The sequence below is a fragment of the Prionailurus bengalensis genome, chromosome X (genome assembly GCF_016509475.1).
Source record: "Prionailurus bengalensis isolate Pbe53 chromosome X, Fcat_Pben_1.1_paternal_pri, whole genome shotgun sequence".
Taxonomy (NCBI): Eukaryota; Metazoa; Chordata; class Mammalia; order Carnivora; family Felidae; genus Prionailurus; species Prionailurus bengalensis.
The window spans coordinates 126,231,484-126,253,409 of NC_057361.1; the positions used below are offsets into that span (position 1 = coordinate 126,231,484).

General features: G+C 43.7%; 1 protein-coding gene across 18 annotated transcripts in view; it reads left to right on the forward strand.

Annotated features, from left to right (window-relative positions):
• ZNF185 (zinc finger protein 185 with LIM domain) overlaps positions 1-21,926 on the forward strand; it is a 64,613-nt gene that overhangs the window by 37,593 nt on the left and 5,094 nt on the right. For 10 of the 18 annotated variants that reach the window (XM_043571593.1, XM_043571602.1, XM_043571604.1 and 7 more), the window contains 5 exons: positions 3,004-3,219; positions 14,241-14,456; positions 17,292-17,402; positions 18,455-18,535; positions 20,967-21,038. In XM_043571593.1, the coding sequence (XP_043427528.1) occupies positions 3,004-3,219; positions 14,241-14,456; positions 17,292-17,402; positions 18,455-18,535; positions 20,967-21,038 (696 nt within the window). The remainder of the gene's footprint in view (positions 1-3,003; positions 3,220-14,240; positions 14,457-17,291; positions 17,403-18,454; positions 18,536-20,966; positions 21,039-21,926) is intronic. The other 8 variants (XM_043571598.1, XM_043571597.1, XM_043571609.1 and 5 more) reach the window with 4 other exon arrangements.

A 21,926-nucleotide genomic window follows, 5' to 3' on the forward strand; every position in this document is an offset into this window, starting at 1 on the left:
GCGAGGATCACAAATGGGCTAGGCCTACCGTCTGGGAGGCTCCCTGGGCTCTCGCTGCCCTTGCCCTGCTGGCCCAGTGGGCTCTGGTGGTGCCACCGACCTTGGGGTTGAAGCAGCCCCTCTGACCACGTGTGGACGGACCATCGCCACAGTCCAGGCGGAGGCGAGAAAGAGAGAGCGAGCTGGGTGCCCGTAAGGAGCTGAACGGGGCTCCTGTGGTCCCCGCCTGTTTGGCAGGGTGCCCCGGCCTCTCGGTCGTTTCTGGCCACTGGCCACTGATCTTCAGAGCTGCCCAGGGGCAGGGGCTGTGGACATACGGGGAGGGCAGCGGATCCTCCACCCATGAGGGAACTTCCTGGGCAGATCTGCCTGGGCAGGGCTCTGGGGTTCTATGGAAAGGCAGCTTAATTCCCAGGGGTTGGGCGAGGAAGGGTGATGGGGGCAGGGGGCAAGGCTATCCTGCGGAGTAGTCAAACTGTTCCAAAGTTGATGAACTCTTCCCTAGTCTAACTTGGTCTTGCTTCATCACATGTACAGGAAGAATTGGTATAGTATGGTAATCAGGAGCATGTATTCCTGTGCATGGTCTTATGCTTAAGCTCTGTCACTCGCTATTTGACCTTGGGTATCATTTTAATCTCTTCTAACCGAGTCCAAGCTCATTTTGCTCACTGCAAGACAAGCCAGTAAGTGGAAAGGCAAGACACTGGGGTAAGGAAAGCGACTTTATCCAGACAGCCAGCAAACCAAGGAGATGGTGGACTGTTGTCCTAAGGAGCTATCTCCCCTTGGCATGAAATTTGAGCTTTATAAAAGAAGCAAAAGAAACTTAGCAAAAGGAGGAGTCAGGAGGGAGTGGAGTTAAAAGATGACTGACATCTGTAGACATCCCAGGAAGGTTGTGTAATTTCTCTGTCCTTGGTCAGTTTATCTTTGTTTACAGGAATTTGGTCATGTTGTTCCTGTAAATCTTAAACATAGCATAGTCATTTCTGTGCATACTTCCTTATCCCCTTGGGTGAAGTAAGTTTTGGGTAAAGAGTGGTTTTTGCCAATCTTAGCTGTAGCCTGCCTACATGCAGGGCTAAACAGAAGTTTCTAAGCTATAGGTCACAGTAGCAAGGGAAATAGAAGCAATATGGAGTCAGACATGCTAAGTTTCTTCCTCTTACACTCTGTGTTTGTATTTCCTTACTGTAGAATAGTGGTAATAATAGTTCCTATCACACAGTGTTGTTCTGAGGGTCAAGTGAGTTTGTCAAAAGCATGTAGAACATTTCTTGGCACAAAGTACTATGTCAAACTCTCTTTTTATAAAAGACTTCAAGCTAAATAAAGCAGCCCCAGAGGAATGCCTCCTTCCACCTCAAAAAGACACTGGGAAAACTGGCCTCTGCTTCCTTTTACCAGCTTATTGGCCTGATTTCATTTAATAAGACAGAGTAGTTCATTTCTTCCCCAGCAAACTTTTGTTATTAGACTTTACATCTAAAGCATAGGCTGTTTTCCTCTTTGTTATGTTGCAAGTCTCAGATTTTCAGGTTTATGTTCTTTCTGCATGAGAAGCATGTGAACTTTAAGCACATGTATTCACTGTGAAGAACCATTGACAACCAGCAGAGGAGTCTTTTGGGGGTAGTTTAAGAATGGAAGGTATTGTTATCTTCCATGTGGAGAGTCTGATTGTGTCAGGAATTGGCAGTAGCCGTGTTAGGCTACCGGATCTTTGATCTAGTTACAGGTGTATCTCTAAGCACGTGACTTCCAGGCAGTTCATTAGGGGCATGGGAGACCTCTGGGATATTACATTGCTCAGCAAGACTGCCTGTGACTGTTTTAGTAAGATTTACTTTTTATAGGTCAGGTGGATTACAACTCCTATAATCATAGTGGCTTTGCTCTGAGGCCTAGGGCAAAGGAACCTTATTCACCCACTTGCCACTGTGTTGCAGTAGACCCCAAAATTACTCTTTGCAGAAATCTTGACTTGATTCACAAACTTCATAAGGACAATCTCTGTTACTGTAATTCTATAACAGATAGGAGATGGGACAGCACTCTGATTAAGTCCATGGCAAAGCTAGCTCCAGGCTTACAGAGGCAGGAAACAAGCTCTTTGGGCTTCTACGTTTGTTTTTGGCTCAAGCATGTATGTCACAGATAAGGGTGGAGTGGGTGTGTCAGGGTATCTTGCTGATTAAGGGACTGGCATTATCTGAGCAGACCACTTTTGGTATCTGGCTGGGCTGCAGCAGACCATTAGGGTAGAAGCAGCACAGGGAGACACAACACCCACTTGCCTGCAGATCTGCCTGGGCAGCTGGAAGTGGTAATAAGTTTATTGTCTCTGCTGGGATATTTTTGTTCCTCTCACCTGAGGCTGAAGAGTCGCATTGCTTTCAGGGCATGCTTTGCAAAAAGTATGGTCACTGCTCCACTTGAAGCATGAAGGCAGGGGGCATGCCTACTATGGGATTAACTTCTATGAATAAAAGATCCTAGGGCTGGAGGTAGCTGGTAGTGTGATCTTCTTGTTCCAGGGGAGCGTCATCAGTGATTGGAGGCAGGCTGCTGATGTTGGGAGAGTTGAGTTTAGCCTGACTCTGTGTCCCTGGCCTAGTGGTCATATAACATCTTTGAGGCCTCCAGGAAGCAGCACCATCACACTAGAGGTTAAGGAGGAAGCACCAGGAGAAAGAATGAGACCATTGGAAGCACCTCAGATGGGGATGGAAGGGTGTGCAAGTGTAGGCATGATGTGATTCCAGGGAGGAAGAAAGATCTCCCTTGATGCCTAGACAGCTGAGAATCCGCTTCCTCATTGCTAGATTGAGGGTATGGCAAAATCATCAGAGGCTCATGCTTTCTCTGGTACAAGTGGGGATTGCCTTTGGGCTCCTCTCTTCCCTACCCTCTGGGAGAGGAGCCTGTTATGGCCACAGGAGGTGACATCAGCATACAGTGGGTGAAGAAGAACTGGTCCCAAAGTCTCATTCCATAAAGGTGTTCACTCTTCCTCAGCACCTTGGCTGATTCTGAAGACAAGAATGTGGCTGCAAAGGTGGGAGAGACCTGGCAGGAAAGGCCTGCAGTCCTGAGAGGTGGCCATGGGGACCCAGCTGCACCCTCCCAGCAGTCTGCAGCCCCCAGGACCCCAGAGCAGCAGAGCATCCCCAGAAGACCAGAGCAGCTTGTGGAACTGGACAGCCAGGCCAGCAGGTAAGTATTAAACTGTGCTGGGTCCCTGCCTACCTGAGCTGGAGAGTTGTCAGGGGCCATGACCCAAGTGGGACCCACTCTTACCCCATGTTCATGCCAGTGCCTGGCACATCACACACCAAGGTGTTCAAACTCCTGCTCCATGAGTGGGATTGGGATAGTGACTCCCTGGGTGCAAAGCAGTGTTTAGGGGCTTCCTACAGCACAAGTAGTTGGGATAGGGCTGGGATAGGAGCTGGTGTATGTATGCAGAGGTAAGAAGCCCTGGCTAATTTCTGACATGTGGACCAGGAAGGAGGTCTCCCAAGATGGGGGTCATAAGTAGGAAGAGGACTATTTGTGTGTGTAAAATGGCACTGTGTGTGTGTGTGTGTGTGTGTGTGAGAGAGAGAGAGAGAGAGAGAGAGAGAGAGAACATTCTTCAGACAACCTCATCCACTCTGCAGCCCCTAGTATAATCTTTACTCAACTCCAGACCTACTGGACATTATTGTCCAGATTCCCTGTAGGCACTTTACATTCAGCATAACTCAAATGACCTTATCATATCGCTGCACAGCACCTCTCCCCAACTTCCTTGCTATATCTCAGCTCATTCTTTCCACAGCTTGCGACCATCACCATCCACTCAGTTGACCAATTCTGAAATCTTGGAAAAGCCTTGGCTACCACTTTCCTTCAACTTTACATTTTATAAGTCAATAAGACTTGTGGCCTTATCATTTCTCTGTTGACTGAGCAAATAGTTTCCTAACTGGTCTCCTGCATCATCTTACTTTATAATGCCTGGCCTGATTCTCCACATGGCAGCTGGAGCGAATCTTCCTACAAGTCATGTCTGATCTGTTCATGATTAATATAGCATTAATGTTATTAATGCCAGTTTTGTTGTTGTTTAATGGATGTGGAGTTTCCCTGGTCTCTTGTTTATACTGCTGGCCTCCCTTCCTCCTCTTTTTCTCTTGGGCAGGAATGGCTAATTGGTTGCCACATTGGGAACAGAAACTGCATGGATCCAACTTGGCCACCAATCCTCCTTGTCTTTGGAAGAAAATGGCTTCATATGTACAGCCAAGAAGGTTCCCCCTGGATTCTTTGCTTTTGTCTACAAGCCCCTGGGGTCAGTTGTCCAGCCAGGCTCTTGGCTGGGTGAGTAAGGCCCTGTGGTTCAAGGATGTAAGGGGTGCCCTCCTTTTTGGCTCTATGTGTAAAGCCATCAGCTTCATCAGTGGACCTTTATCTCCATTTTCTGTTCTTTTGTCTAAAAAGAGGTGTTAATTATTGGCCCCCTAAAACTCTGAGTCCATACAATGAAAAAAGATAAAAATAAGAGCTTACAAAGGCAGATTGGGTCAGAATTCTGGCAAATAATATTGAAAGGTCTTGTAGCAGAAGAGGATCTGAGAGGGGATACTGAGAAAGAAAGTTTTGGATAAATGGAAGAACTTGGAAAGAGTACTGTCATGGAAACCAAGCTAGGCTGAGCTAACTTTCCAGTATGCTGTGGACCTTTAAATAAGACCACAGGATTTGGTAGAATGGAGTTTATGGCTGCCTTAAATGGAGGGCAGGTCAGGGAGGCAGAAAGGTTTGGTTGACTTATAGCAGATTGAGGAAGAATTTGGAGGTGAGGTGGTGCAGTTGGTGGAGGTATACAACTCTTTCTAAAATGTTGGCCAGCAAGTGATGGAAATTTGATGGGTGATTAGATAAATACAGCTACAGGATGATAGGAAGTGCTTTCTAGAGTGCATGCCTATGTTCCCAGGGAAGGAAGTACACTGTTGGTAAAGACAGTTTGATATTTGAATAAAGAATGAGCAAATCCAAAGGTTAATGGTCACTGAATTTATGGTGGGCTTAGGGTGGGGTTCTAGAGTCTTGGGAAGGAAGTAGAGGGCTCTGTTTTTGAAACAGGAGGGAAGGATGAGTGCAAATGTAGGTTGGAGGGCAGGGGAAGGAATACACAGAGTAATGTGGGCTCCTTGATTTTTTCTGTGAGTTAATGAGCCACACATTGTAAAATTAAACAATATTTTACTTAATGACTAGCCCATGCCAAGCCATGTCCTAAGCACTGGAGATACTGACCTCAAGGAGGCGTGGATAGGTTATAATGGCAGCATAGTAGGAGTATGTGACTTGGCTGGCTGCATGGAATCAGAGAAGGCTTCACAGAGGTGACAGTTGATGTTCCTCTTGAAGCACTTTGTAAGGAGGTGAAGGAGGGGCCCAGGAGTAAGGGTAATCTCCTGTGCTGAAGGGTAGATGGCAGTGTTGCATGCTTCGCAGCACCCTGTGGTTTGATATGACTGTGGTTTATGATGAGAAAGCCATTGAAAAGTTGACGTTGGGCAGACAAGAGTTAACCTAGCAGGCCTGAGGCTACTCTCTTTAGAAAGGGCTGCTTGTGGGGTGCCTGGGTGGCTCAGTCAGTTGAGCGTCCGACATCGGCTCAGGTCATGATCTCGCAGTCTGTGAGTTCAAGCCCCGTGTCGGGCTCTGTGCTGACAGCTCAGAGCCTGGAGCCTGCTTTGGATTCTGTGTCTCCCTCTCTCTCTGCCCCTCCCCCCGCCCATGCTCGGTCTCTCTCTGTCAAAAATAAATACACATTAAAAAAATTAAAAAAAAAAAAAAAGAAAGGGCTGCTTGCAAGATGTGCCCTTGGCTGGCCTCCAGGAACTTGAAGAGGTAAACAGTTCTCTACACTGATATGAAAATTTCCCTAAATGATGAGAGTTAAGGGTGACCACCTGGATCACTTGTACAAACAACGTGCTTTATGCTGAGTGTCTTCTTGCCTCCTGGGAGTTGGGAGTTTTGGTTCGTGCCAGGCAGAAAGTTCCTATGTGACCAGTCTCCAGTAATAATCTTGGGTCGTGAATGAAAATATCACCTTTTTCTTTCACTGATTTTGCTTGGTATCCTTCTATGGTCATAAATCTTAGCCTTGAGGATGACTATATGCTGAGTCTTGGCAGTGCTCCTAGTGAATCATGGACCCTGGTGGTGGTCTTAGGGTCACCAACACACCATATCAATCTAATAAAGGACAAAAGCTGCATGATCACAGACACAAATGCGCAGAGTCTGACCTTTATGCCTTAACAAGGGATTGGACTTTCTCAAGAGGACAAAGAAGAGTTAGGAAAGTTTTTTTTTAATTGTTGTAAAATTCACAAAACATAAAAATTACCATCTTAACCATTTTAAAGTATAAAGGCAGTGGCATTAAGTACATTCATGTTGTTATGCAACCAATTTCCAGAACTCTTTCTGTCTTGCAAAACTAAAACTCTTTCTCTATGAAACAACTCCCATCCCCTTCTCCCCAGCCCCTGGCACCCATCATTCTACTTTCTGTTTTTATAAACTTGACTACTCTAGGTTTCTCATAGAAGTGGAATCATGCAGTATTTGTCCTTTTGTAACTAGCATCTTTCATTTAGCATAATGTCTTCAAGGTTCATCCATGTTGTAGCATATGTCAGTATTTCCTTCCTTTTTAAGGCTGAATAATATTCCATAATATAGACATACTGCATTTTGTTTATGCATTCAAGTGTCAAGAGATACTTGAGCTGCTTCCTCCTTTTGGCAAATTTGAATAATACTGTAATAAACATGGGTGTAGAAGTATTTCTTTGAGATCCTGCTTTCAGTACTTTTGGGTATATACCCAGAAGTGGAATTGCTGGATCATATAGTAATTTTATGTTTAAATTTTTTGAGGAACTGCCATACTATTTTCCACAGTGGCTGTTTTCTACCATTTTACATTTCCACATACAGAGCCAGAAAAGTTTTTTTTTTAATTTCTTTAAAGTTTCTTTATTTCTGAGAGACAGAGAGTGAGAGAGAAAGAGAGAGAGAGAACGACTGGGGGAGGAGCAGAGAGAGGGAGACACAGAATCCAAAGCAGGCTCCAGGCTCCAAGCTGTCAGCACACAGCCTGATGCGGGGCTTGAACTCCCAAACCGCGAGATCATGACCTGAGCCGAAGTCAGACGCTTAACTGACTGAGTCACCCAGGCACCCCCAGAGCCAGAAAAGTTTTAAGCAGGGAAGTGAAATGGTCAGAGTTGTGCTTTAGACTTATTTCTATGGTGGCAGTGTGAAGAATGAACTGGACGTGGGAAGAGTGGAGGCAGGGAGAAGAGCTACAAAGAGGTTCCAGTCCACTAAGTAAGAGATGATGGGGCCCCAGCTAGGGTGGTAGCTGTGGATATGGAAATAGAACTCTTAAGTAAGTAAAATGGACCCAGAATTGGGCAGCTGATAAGACTTGGGGGAGCAGTAAGGGAAAGAGAAGTGTTAAGTCAGAAAGTCATCTTTGTGGCTCAAGTGGAAGAGTGGAGTGTGTGACCCCTTCTGGCCCAGGTTGTGGGAAGAGTATCTCCAAGCTATTTTCTAACTGCTTGGAGCCAATTGAGCAAATGCCCAGTCCATGGAGACACCAAGACAAAGCGGCACACTCAAACAGATTGGCAGACAAGGGCACCTGAGGCAAGGCTCTGACTTTCAGACAGAGGCTCTGCCTGGGCCAGCCTGGATGAATTGCCCTGGCAATACTGTTCTGTTTCTAAGGTGGGCAGCAACACCTTGCAACTGTCCTTCCTTTCTTCCTCCTAGTAGTCCAAATCCCCAAGCATGCTGGGTGTGGTTGTGGAAAAGTCTTCTTTCTAGAACCGTCTAGGTCTTCCATTTCTAGTCTTTGGGTCAGGTCACTGGCATGGCATCTTGGTAGACTAGGCTCATCAGCAAAGGTGACATTTGGAGTCTTTGGGCCAGAGGATTAAAGACCACTACTGCTAATAGTCCAAAGTAGCAGGGAGACCCTTAGCCCCATTCTGGGTATGCACCAGGAGGAAAGCCAGTCAGTGCAAACCTCCTAATGGACAAGGCTTGACTAGTCTAGGATTCCAGGAAGTACAGAGGGAAGTAGAGTGAGACCTGCAGGGATGTAGCCAATGATAACAGCAGAATTGTGAGGGAGAGTGGACAGAGGATTGGAAAAATCCCTGTGGGTATTTTAGAATGTATGAATTGACCAGGTTAAACTCTTCCAGAGCCCAGACAGAATAGGGATTTCTCATGGGTGGTCCAGATATTATTTCACATGGGGACAGTTGGTGTGACCCATCAGGAGAGGATCAGAGGATGATCGGTGCCAAGGATAAAACCTTAGGCTATGGGAGATTGAGTTCTTCCATCAGTTTAGCAAACTTTAATTTTTATAGTTCATTAGATCTGTTATCTCAGATGACCGACAATGATAAGAACAATGTAATTGGGGGAAGGAGAAGAACCTGTTGGATTTCTTAGATGACTTAACTGGTGAAATGGATTCCTCAGTCACTTGAAGGAGCCAGAATTCCCCACGTGGGTGTACTTGTTCTCACAAAGGTTTAGCAACAGTAGTGGCAATGACCCTTTTAAAAGGGAACGTTTCAAGCTAGTGAAAGACAGACATATGGTAGTAAGAACATATTTAAGTTACATTTTAAAAATAATTAAAATTATGACTGATAACATTGTGCTGTTGTTTTAATATTTGGCAAGGCAGCACCAAGACAGTGAGGGCACTGACAGATCGCTAGGAATTTTATATAATTTCTGAAATATTTGTATAATTAAAATTTTACGCCTTAAAATTTAACTTAGGAAAGGCTCAGCATTATTATTTTTGGATTTGACACTGCTTCCCATAAAATGTATACAATATTAAATAAATATGAATAGTTTTAGTACTGCTCTTGTTGCAAGGTGAAAGAACAAATAAATCCTTTGGGCCCTCTGGGAAATCTCAGTGTCAGTTTTAGGTGTAAAAGATATTTCAGATTTGATTTGGGGAAGTCAAAATGTCAAATGTTATCAGAAGGTTTGAGGATTTGATAACGATTATGGGATAGTGAGAAATACTACTTGGTTATCTATTAAATCAAAGTGTGAGAAAAAATTAAACATAGGAGATAAAATGATTGTAAACACTGTTAGAGCCTTTAAAATGTCTTTTTTAAATGTTTATTTATTTTTTAAGGAGAGAGAGAGAGACAGAGCGTGAGCTGGGGAGGGGCAGAGAGCAAGAGAGACACAGAATCCCAAAGCGGGCTCCAGGCTCTGAGCTGTCAGCACAGAGCCCGACATGGGGTTCGAACTCACGAACTGTGGGATCATGACCTGAGTAAAAGTCGGACACTTAACCAACTGAGCCACCCAGGTGCCCAAAGACTATTAGCTCCTTTAAAATTAAGGCCTTTTAAAAATAATTGACATGATAAAGTCAACATAAAGAATAGGATATTAGTTTGATAAGACATAAAAACTTTTCTTTTTAGATAGTGTTCACCTTAAAAATAAAAAGGCAGTTATTTTATCAGCAAAATGGGTTTATTCAGGAATAGCAGAGAATTGCAATTCAGGACACACAAGCTACAGCAAAAGCAAGTCCAAGAGCAAAGAAGAGGAACACTCTATTACAGAAAAAGGAGAAACATTGGGAGGGCTTGTTATAAACAAAAAGTCCATTGGAGTGAACTGGGACTTTGAAGTGTAGCGGCTTTTCCTTGGCTGAGTTGTTACAGTCTCTCATGAGCTGGGCTATTGCTGGGCAAGGAGAAAATCGTCCTCCTGCTGCAATAGTAAAATTTAGGCTTCTTCCTGTTAGTTTTGCAAAGGACACCAAGGAGTGGTAGGGCATGAGAGCTCCCACTTCTGGCCTCCTGACTCCATTTTAGTGAGGTTTTCCTTTATTCATTTTCACAATAGATTACTGGGGAAAAAAAGAACTATCATTAACCTTTTATTAAGAGCACACCAGTGAGCCAAGAAAACTCTTAACTATTTTAACAGAGAGAAAGCCCAATTTTAGTTTTTTATCGGTACAATACTTGATACCAGAGCTCTTTTTTGAAAAGACTATAAATAATCTCGGGGCGCCTGGGTGGCTCAGTCGGTTAACCGTCCGACTTCGGCTCAGGTCATGATCTCGCGGTCCATGAGTTCAAGCCCCGCATCGGGCTCTGTGCTGACAGCTCGGAGCCTGGAGCCTCTTTCAGATTCTGTGACTCCCTCTCTCTCTGACCCTCCCCCGTTCATGCTCTGTCTCTCTCTGTCTCAAAAACAAATAAACGTTAAGAAAAAATTTAAAAAAAAAAAGAAAATACTATAAATAATCGCACTTAATTTTAGTAAATTTTGAACACAGCAAATAAAATTTCTTTTCTGTAAACATTTTATAATTTTAAATCTACTTACATTTCATCTTACAAAATTTTTGGAACCACTATTTTAATTTAGGACAAACTTATTCTTTTTCCTTAACAAAAACATATTTTCATACCTTGCATACAAAGTTGTTCTCCTTTGCCTTATTACTTTTAGTAGTCTCATTTATACATATTGATTATAATTTTAAACTGTTAGTAACTTTTATTTTACAGAGAAAAATAGATGTAGATCATTTTGAATTCTCTGTCATATACCAGCATTTTGCAGTAGACTAGTAAAGCTTATGAATATATATCTTATAAAACTTTATAGTTATATACTTTTTTATAGTATAATTTTTCAGTGTGCACAAATGAACACATTTATTATCAAATGTATGTACAACCTCTCTGTACTATAAAAAATAAGAAGCAAAAAGTATATAAACTTAAACTTAGGCTTAGTAACTAATATTTCAGTATTTTATCTTACTTAGAAATGATCTAGGTACTTAGTAAATATCTGTTAATTTAATTTAGCATCAATCTAAGGTTTTAAATTTCCAAAAAGATCTTGGAAACTGTCTTTAAGCTGACATGTTATAAAACATAATTACTGCTGAAATAGAGTTTGTCAGAATAATGCCTCAGTTTGATTAAAAGCAAATTTATATTTTTATAATCTATACATAGATTATATATATAAAATGTAAAATAATATATTTTATAATATAATACTATATTACATCTAGTAGATGTAATACTAGCTTACGTGGCTAGTTAAACCATTTAAGTTTATGAAGATTATACTCAAGTATAATAAAAATACATGTGGGGCGCTTGGGTGGCTCAGTCGGTTAAACATCTGACTCCCACTCAGGTCACCATCTTGCAGTTCATGGTTTTGAGCCCCGCATCGGGCTGTGCTGACAGTTCAGACCCTGGAGCCTGCTTCTGATTCTGTGTCTCCCTTTCTCTCTGCCCCATCTCCCATTCATGCACCTGCACTCTCTGAAAAAAATAAATATTAAAAAATTAAAATACGTGCTTCTATTATATGTAAGGTTGATAACTCACAAGACAGCTGTTTTCATTAAATTAGGAATATTAAACTACTCTTGTTTGCCAAAGATTTAGCTAAGTTTTTGAACTAGAAATTTTAAAATATTTGGGTTTTTGTTTTCTTTTTTAAGTTTTTATTTAAAACCTAGTGAGTTAACATATATGGCAAAATTGGTCTCAAGTGTAGAATTTAGTGATTCATCACTTACATATAACACACAATGATCATCACAAGTGCCCTCCTTGATACTTATCACCCTTTTAGCCCATCACCCACCCACAGTTCTCTATCAACCCACAGTTTGTTCTCTAAAATTAAGAATCTCTTATGGTTTTCTCCTCTCTCTTTTTATCTTCACCTATCTTCATCTCTTTTGTTTCTTAAATTCCACATATGAGTGAAATCATATGAAATTTGTCTTTCTCTGACAGACTTTTTTCGTTTAGCATAATACAGTCTACCTTCATCAACGTTGTTGCTAATGGAAAAAATTCATTCTTTTCAATGGTTGAGTAATATAAATGCACACACACACAACATTTTCTTTATCCATTCATCAGTCAATGCACATATGGGTTCTTTCCATAGTTTGGCTATAGTTGATAATGCTGCTATAAACATCAGTGTTCATATGCCCCTTTGAATCAATATTTTTATATCATTTGGATAAATACCAAATAGTGAAATTGCTGAATGGTAGGATAGTTCTATTTTTAACTTTTTGAGGGAATTCCATACTATTTTCATAGTGGCTGCACCAGTTTGCATTCCCAACAACTTTCTCCACATCCCCACCAATATCTGTTGTTTCCAGTGTTAATTTTAGCCATTTGTGTTAGTTTTTATAAGAATACTGTTTTTTTTACAAAGTATTAGAAATTGTTTCTTTAATTTATGAAAGTTTTAGGAATGTTTAATTTGTGTAAGTGCTTATTTATCTCTAAGTTATTTGGAATAGAAGATAAGGGATTTTATAAATTAATTTGGTATACTCTCCAGAGATAAGAAAATATTATACATATATAACATACATATATACACAAACATATATACATAAACATATAGACAAACACAAGCAGAGATCTCATGGCTTTAATTCTAAATTTTCAGCCATGAGCAGGTATAAACACACACACAAATTCACTGGTTTTATGAGTTAGCTCTTGTCTTTGCCCCACTTTATTTTTTATGAGAATTGTGTTTCTGGTGGATGGGTAAATTGAGGTTACCTGCTCCACATGAAGGCTAAAGGTTCCTACTACTATTTGTAGAGGAGGGTTTTAAGAATTTTTTTTGCCTTGATAGTAATCTTATGGAGACTGTATCTAAGCGAGGAGTGAGGGAGCAAGAGAAACAGCCCTTGGGTTGTTTCCAAGGCTCATCTACCTGGATAAAATATCCAGAGCATTTCAAATTAAGTTTTTCAGCTTCAGATGATTGCTTTTGGGGTCCCTGAGATTCTGGAGAGTCCCCAGTGGGGGCAGGGGCTAAAAGACCAGATATTGGTACTAGGCACAGATAATTTGGGATATTGGGAAGCAATAGTAGCTTCAGTGGAGAGTTGACAAGGAAAAATGAGTCAAGAAGTCACAAGAGTAAGTGTAGACAGCTCTTTCATAATGTTTGGCTGTTGTGGGGGAAGAAACTGAGGTTTTTCAAACTTTTGTTTGTATACTTATCTCTTATTTCGGACATTTAAGTGATGAGCTCTTGCTTCTGCTTCCATTCCACTTTCATCTCCCAGGGAGGGAGGCTGAAGTTCCATTCTGACTGCCATTTATGACCTGCAAAGGGACCCTCACCCCAGATTGTTCATCGTAAAAAGAGGATGAAAGTACTATTACCTCGTAATAATAGCTAGGACTACTTAGCAATAAAGAAGACACATACTCCTAGCTGTGAAAATAAGACTGCCACAACAATACGTATGCACCTGCCTGTGTGTGCGCCAGGCTCCTACGCATTTCAGTGTGTGCGTACCGGGAGCACCACCATTTCCTGCAGCCAAGCGTTCTGACCGCGGTGCCTGCTGGGAAATGTGACCATCTATAAGGAAAATGGATGTACTGGGCAGGGCTTATGCTGCAGTCTTGCCCATACCAGCCACCAGATGGCGCTTGAGGATCACAAATGGGCCAAGGCACATATTTCTGGCCTGGCCCAGAGTCTTTGGGTATTGGTGACCAATTTTGGGGTCATTAGCCCCTTTGAAAACCCAGTGAGCATTATGGTCTGTTTCCCTTTTTTCACCTTCACCCAGCCTGCCAGGGGAGCCTAGGGGAGATGCTCCTTCCCACACAGCTGGGCACTGGCAGGACTGGCTGTGTTCATAAGTCATCTGAACACTACTGCTTGGGGAAGAGACCAGATGGCTTGAGGCTTTTTAGACAGGACAGATGGACTGGGACAGGGAAGCGTTGCAAAAAAAAAAAAAAAAAAAAAAAAAAAAAAAAAAAAAGATGCCAATGGAAGAAGGGGACAGGAATGCCACTGTTTCCAACTAGAAGAAGACTGTCTTTTAAAACCTCATTGAAGTCATCATGTGTTCTTGGAGACTGTCTTTGTCAGTAGGAAGGGAGCAGTAGTGCTGGGATACCCCCAAAAGGGAGATAGACTCTCCCTGGGGTGGGGGCCATACTGGGCTCCTCTCTTCCCCACCCTCTGGGAGAGGAGCCCATTATGGCCACAATAGGTGACATCAGCATGCAGTGGGTGAAGAAGGACTGGTCCCAAAGACTCATTCCGTAAAGGTGTTCACTGTTCCTCAGAACCTTGGCTGATTCTGAAGACAAGAATGTGCCTGCCAAAGTGGGAGAGACCTGGCAGGAGAGGCCTGCAGTCCTGAGAGGTGGCCACGGGGACCCAGCTGCACCCTTCCAGCAGCCTGCAGCCCCCAGAACCCCAGAGCAGCAGAGCAGCCCCAGAAGACCAGAGGAGCTTGTGGAACTGGGAAGCCACACCAGCAGGTAAGCGTTACACTGTGCTGGGCTCCTGATATAGCCCAAGTTTCTTTTCATGAGCCACCATCCAGAACAAACCCTAACATGTTAGGCAATCCTCTCTGCAGATATAAGTGGCCAGTAAGCAGTGGAAAGGTGACCAGCAATGAGTGCCAAGGGGTAGGTCCTCATGGGCTTCAGTTTGAAGCCATAGCATCAAATCTTTTAGACCAATCCTGGAACAGAGAAGGTGAACAGAGTACCATGTTTTCTGGCATCCATCTGGAGCATGAAGATCTGGGTCAGGAGAGGGATGTGGAATGCCTTTGCCATTAATGGAGATGGAAGATCTCTGAAGAAGGTGTACCCTGGTGTGAACAGGAGCTCCTATCAGAGATAAAGGATGTTGGATGAACTCTTGCACTGCCACCCCTACAAGGGTGGCCTTGCATGGCAACATTTTGGTGTTCTCTTTGCTCTCTGGAGATCTTTCCCCAAAGCAACCATGAGTTTGGAAGTAAGCAAGAGCCATGGGCCTAGAGACAATATATAAGTACCTTCTATGAACCAGTTGTAGGTATCACCCACATTGAGCAAGAAGGCCAGGCCCCTGAGCACTCACCCTCAGGGACTGCATGGTGTACCAATGAATAAACACTATAGCAACAATACCATAATGATAACCATTAGTGTCTGCTGTGTACTGAAAATGTGCAGGCACTGTTCTTGTGCCTTATGTGTACTTGTCTCATTCTCACACCAACCCTATAGGGGAGGTGCTATTATCTCAGATCTACAGAGCAGAGACTAAAGCAGAGGGAGGTTAAATAGCTTGCCAACAGTCATTTGGCCAGGCAGTGGTCTAACAGGGATCAGTACCCAGACAGTCAGAGTCCAGAGCCTGTGCTGCTAATGACTGTGCTCTATTTGTGCTTCTCCATTTGTGATAAGCCCAGAAAAGAAGGAAACTGGGTCCTCTGATGGAGACAGGCTGGGACAAGGAGTGTTGTAGCTCAGATTGTTGGGGAAAGCTTTTCTGCTAAGAAGGATACAATTAAGTTGAGGCCTGAAGCACAAGGAGGAGCCAGACTGGAAAACAACCTGGAAAGACACAACATGGGCAGCATGTACAGAGACCACGATGGGAGAGGGAGCTGAGAAGAAGAGAATAAATGAAGGGTTCTGTGGATGGAGGGTAAGAAGTGAAGTGAGGAGGGGGAAAGGAGACCAGGTGGGCAGGGCCAGGGCTGGATCTTAGATTAGGAGGAGGAGACTATGGGAGGGAGGTGGGATGTTACCTGACCAGGAATAAGAGCCTTCCTGGTGGGGGTCCTCTATTGCTCACATTGCAGTCCTAGAAGGATCCCCACGGGATTTTTTTTTTACCTTGCCCCTTCAGCTCTATTGTCCCTTCAATTATTGTGCTAAGTGTGGACCACAGAATGCCAGACACTTGCTAGTTGTTCCTTCCTCATGCATTCAGTTTCTCCTCATACTCTGGCTCTGTATTTTATCCCCCATCTGTCTTTCCCATGGGGCCTCCCTTCCCAGTCAGTCCACCTCCTCTAGTTTCCATGGTTCATTCCTATATCATAGGGTGACATAAGAATAGGCATAGGATCACTGGGCACATAAAAGCAGGGTACTTTGCCCAAAGCAAGGTACTTCTCTGAGGTGATAGAACAAGTACTCCAGAAGGGTTTCTGAAAGGAGAAGGTGGTGTTATGTGCAAAGGTATTAGGACAGTTAGTGTGGCTAGAGATTCAGGTGTGTGTGTGTGTGTGTGTGTGTGTGTATGAAATAGTTTGAGAAGATGAAGCTGGGGAGCTAGGCAGTACAAGATCATGATTGTTCTCGCTCCTGCCCACTGTTAAACTAGTTGAGGTCTTGAACACTGGATTCTGTAACAAGGGAGTGATACCCCAGAACCCGGGTCAGGTTGAGACAGCCACATCCAGAACTTGATCTGAGCAGCAACATATTGGAGAGAAGCCCAATTCATCCCAAGACAATGTATGCCTATAGAGCTGTCCCAAGGCCACTGGAGAGTGGGTAGATGTAAAGGGGATGGCACAAGTTGGGGGGGGGCAGTGGTGGTGCCCAACAGAATGCCTTCGATGGCAGCAAGCAGCTATGGCAGCTTTGGGTATGGGACTGGTGACCCAGGAGCAGGCAGAGTGAAAGCAAGTAAGGGCCTGGCCAGAGAAAAACCTTGCAAGCCAGCTAGGAGGTCAGATTCTAGGCCAAGGACTGTGTGTACAGTCAAATGGTGGAGATTCAGAAAAACCATCATATGTGTCAGTTTCTTGCCTCTGCTTGTGGCAAATGCCTTCCAGAATAAGGTACATCCAAGTCTCTTCTTTGGTGATGCCTAAATTCATTTGTCCCTCTCTCCCTTGGCCTTCTATTCTCCAGAGAGTTCTCTGGAGGATGGGGGATAGAGCTGATCCTAGGAAGGGGCTGTCCCATCCAGTGAGGAGGTGAGTTGAGTTGTTCTGTCAAGTCCCTGTCAGCCCAATGGCTCTGCTCAAATCAAGTGAGTCACAGGCCAAGGCCTTTGGCTGTACTGGGGAGTTCTGGGAGGATCTGTAAGATTAAGGTCTTGCCACTGACTCAGTGTTACCTGGGTCACTTAACCTGGATTTTCTTATCTATAAAGTAAGTGGTTCTACCCACTGATCTCAGGAGACTTGTATAACTTGTATAAGCTCCGTGATTTGTGTGGGTTGTTTTAAAAACATTGGCATATTTTTAAACTCCTTCAAGTGGCAGTCTCAGGAGTAGGCCCCCAAACCCTATTTGACCTTGACAGATGTCAGCTCTCAGTGTTGACACACTCCCCCCTCCATTTACTTCCTTCAGGGTGAAAAACCCCTCGAGCTGTATGGTCACTGTTACCATTACTCCTTCTACTGAGCAGCCTCATGTTTACATCCCAGCCTCCCCAAATGAATTGGACTCCATTTCAACCAGGTAATAAGAGACAACCTGGGAGGTGTTCTCTGGGCTATATCCCCCCAAGAGCTAAACGACTTGGTTTTTGTCCCATGTCACTTCCCTAATATTAGCTCTAGTGCCACCCCCAATTCCCAGAATCCCATTGGTTAAGGGACCACATAGTGTAGTCCAGATCTCCCCAATTTAAAGTCCTGTTTGTAAGCCTGGACAGAGTCTCATTGTATCCCCTTCCCCCTATCCCAATGTCAATTCCTGGTGCTCTGCCATCTGTAGGACCTTGCTAATAATATCTCTTGAGAAACATGTGGTAAGGCCAGAGAAAGCCCACTGAGGCCAGGGCCTATGTCTGTCTCTCTCACATTATTTACTGCTTCACCTACACTCCTGGCCTCAACTGCAGTATTAGCTATTGCAGGAAGGCTGAGTGATGTGTGTGTATGGGGAGGGCAAGGAGATCAGAGCACTCTCTGGTAACATCAAGCCAGCTTGATAAAGGTCAAATTCAGGGCCATGGTAAGCCAAACATGGTGCTGACTTCCAGTTTTGCCACAGGCCTATCTAGGATTGAGAAGGGAGAGATTTTATTGTTGCTAGAGATTCACACAGAGTGGCGAGGACCAACAGTCTACGGCTGCAGTTTGGAAACTATCTGGAGCCGGGGCAAAAGGGAAAGAAAATGCAGTCAGAGAGGAAGATAGGAAGTTCACTTTACTTCAGTCTGGGGAGGTGGGGGACAAGCCTCCCATAGTATAGAGATCTTCATGAAGGAAAGCATGTTGACATTGATTGCAGGGAGCCTTTTTCCAGGGCTCTCACATTTGTACACAGCAAGCTGAACCCACAGCCTCCAATTTCAGCCCAGTCAATAGTACACTCAACAGTGCAGCAGCTCCTGTTTGCCATTTTCCTTGCCTGGTGGCAGTTAGAGCCCATCAGTGCCTCTACCTCCAGGGCTTACCATAAGCTCCTTCACTTCCTCCCAGCCTTGGGACCCTCCTTTGGGCAAGACCCAGTGCCCTGGAATCTTTCAGTATACCTCTTTCTGTTTCACTGTGCTTCTTTTACAGCAAAGGGATTCTCTTCATGAAGGAATACATGAATGCTAGTGAGGTATCCTCTGGGAAGCAAGTGTCTTCATGCTATGACAGGTAAGAGCAAGTCTCAGATCCTTCCATGATCCTGAATCCCCCATACCTCATCCAGGACTTGGCCCAGAGTTGTTTCTGTGTAATCATTTATTGAATGGATGATTGATATAATTGCCCACAGACATGATTTCAAGCTGTTCTACCTAAGTTGGTACCTTTGTGTTCCCCTTTATTGTTAATTCATCCTACATCCTACTTCCAGTGCCATGCCCTTCTGCCTAACTTTTTTTCTTGGTAGACCACAAGCTTTCTTTAGTGAAATTCTAAGAGCATTCCTCTTTACAGAGCTGGCAAAGCCCTTAAGGACTTTTTATCTAGTTAATTCCATCCTGTTCCAATCTCTTTTATCTAGTTAATTCCATCCCTACCATCTCTTAAGCTCCCATGCCCTTTCCAGCATGCCAGGGTTCCTCACATTTAATTGCTGTATGGCCACTCTATGGCCATGAATTGCACACATTTGAGCACACATTTGACTACAGTTTCTCATATATACTTAACTTTTCACTCATCATCTCTATATCTGCTTGTTTCCTGATGCCACATGGAAGGATACCTTCATGCCACCTCAGTTAAAAAGTAATCTGCACTGACATACCATTCTCCCAGGAATCTTTTTTTATGGCACATCATCTCATGCCTAGAATGAGGATTTTAGTTACAGAGAGGAGCTCCCTGGCCTTATTTCATGATTGGGCCTCTGGGGATTCTGGACCAGCTTTCATGGGTGTTGTGGGATAATGGACATGGACGTCAAGTTCAAGCCCTAGCTTGGCCCCCATTGGTTGGGTCATTTTTCACAAGATTCTCAACCTTTCTGAGCCTCAGTTTCTTCACCTGTAACTCCTAAGGGTGGTTTTTGTCAGTAACTTTATTGAGATATAGTTCACATGTCATAAACTTCCCTCTTTAAAGTGTGCAATTCAGGAGCGTTTAGTACATTCATCATGTGTGCAGCCATCACCACAATATAATCCAATTTTCATCACCCCAAAAGGAAACCCCATAACCATTAGCAGTCTCCCACACCACCGGCCACAGCCCCTGGCCACCACTGATCTGTTTTCTGACTCTATAGCTTTTTTTTAGGGAGGTTTTGAGATTAGAAATAATATATGCAAAAACCCCAGCACCCCCGAGGGAGCTGTCCCTGCCATCCAGAATTTGCCTCTAGGAGTGTTACTTGACTGAACTCTGTCTCCTGGGTTTTCTTCTGTCATTCCCACTCCTCTGTAAACTTTAATTCTTACCATATGGCAACTACATTTATTTGAAAAAAATTTAATGTTTATTTTTGAGACAGAGAGAGAGAGAGAGAATGAGCAGGGGAGGGGCAAAGAGAAAGAAGGAGACACAGAATCTGAAGCAGGCTCCAGGCTCAGAGCAGTCAGCAGAGAGCCCAACACGAAGCTCAAACTCACGAGTTGTGAGATCATGACCTGAGCCGAAGTCAGACGCTTAACCGACTGAGCCACCTAGGCATCTTATCTAAATTTATTTTAAAATTGAAGTTTACATTCAGTTAAAATGTTATGTCTTATGAAAAAAGCAGAGTTTCTCTATTGGAGGATTGTGTAGTGTATTGTGTTTCCCCCTTTTTCTTTACCTTCCAGGAAGCTTAGAGATAAGCTTAATGCTGAGAAACACACACACACACACACACACACACACACACACACAAAACCAGAACCTGGACTGAAATTCTAGCTCACTCCTTACTCCAAGCATGACCTTAGGCAAATCACTTAACCTCGGAGCAGCAGTTTTTCTGGCTACCTCTCATGGCCACCACATGGCTCCTGTGAGAATGGCAGCTTCACTAAAGTGTATCCCATGGCTTGTAGCTGGTCACACTTTCCTGACAATAGGTTTTTTTTTTTTAATCATTTGTGTTTATTATCAAAAGTCATATTGAAAATGAAGATGCGAAACAGAAAAAAAAAACTTCAACCCAATTCCCCCTGTAACTCAAACACAGGTAATATGTCAGAATCTTTCCTTCTTTTGTTTGCTCCCATTCCTAACGTCTGATTTCTGCTGTGAGTGGGCTCTTAGTGACTCATATTATAACCCAGACGCATATGTGGGGAGAAGAGCCATGATCCTTTCCTACTGGTCAGTGAATCTGGGAGGGTGCCTCCTGGAATACACAGCCTTAAGAATCGTGGCCACCGCCCTTGTCATCTTCCTCAGCATGGTAGGTATTCTTTGCCCCCATGCAAGAGCCCTTCTCCAAGAGAATTATGCCTCCCTGGCACCAATTTCAAAGCTTCCACTTCCCTTCAGCATAACAGATGATGGCTGGCCATGCAGAACCATGTCTCAGCTTGTGGCCACAGGATTAAAAATATAAAAGCATTTCCGCTCATGAGTGTGGTAGTCATCTGGTTCCCATCTTCTGCCCTTTTCTTCCCCATCACACTCTCTGCAGCATTAGAAGCATTGAAGACTCATGTGATGTGGAGAAGAAACCTGCATGTGACAGCTCTCTGTACTCTGAGAGGTAAGTCTACTATCTTTCCAGGGAGCTCTCAGGTCTACAGAGAAGAAACAGCTGAGAGACATTTCCACACTAAGTCTATTTGCTTTTGTCTTCCATTTGGCTGCTTCTGATCCACTTGCAGATCTGTCCTTGGGATGTCACACTTGTGGCAACTAAAGCCTTTGGACGCAGCTAAGACAAAGAGGGCAAACTCAAAAGGCTACTGAGAAGGGAAATTATGATGCCTGAAGGCCCAGGGAGCTCATGTTAGCAGGAGAGGCCCTTGGAATTAGAACCTAAATGATCACTTAATTAACCTGTAAATATGACCAGAAAGAAAAAAAAAAACTAAACTACAAAAGACAGCAATAGGTGGAAAGTGAGGAAAAATGGGTTGCTATCATCAAGAAGCCAGAGAGAGCCATTCATGTGAATTCAATGAAGGTGCAGACATTGCTTCATTCAGCAGTTTTTAAAGCTGTCACTAGATGACAGTGGCCACAGGATGGTCTTAATGATAAAGAAGTCATATTTTTAAATTCTTGAAATAAAAGAGAAAGGAGTCTTAGAGATGCAGTTCACTCAGGTCACAGTGAAGGGAACAAGCCTGAAAAGAATAATGTACCTTATGTTACACAGGGAGTTAGTGGCAGAGCCAGGACTAAATCCCAGGTCCATGACTACTCCCAGGTCAGGGGTATTTCTACTGTGTTATCTGACTAACTGTGAGCTGAAACTGGTAATGGTAAAATACATGGGGGGGGGGGGGTGGGGAACAGGATTTTGATTAAGGCAGGAGTCTTTAGCAACACTGTTAAGAGACTGAGCCCTACATGATGGAGGGACCAAACCTGAGATGATCATGGTAATTCTGGGCCCTTGAAAGGAGGATCCTGTGTGGCTCCAGGT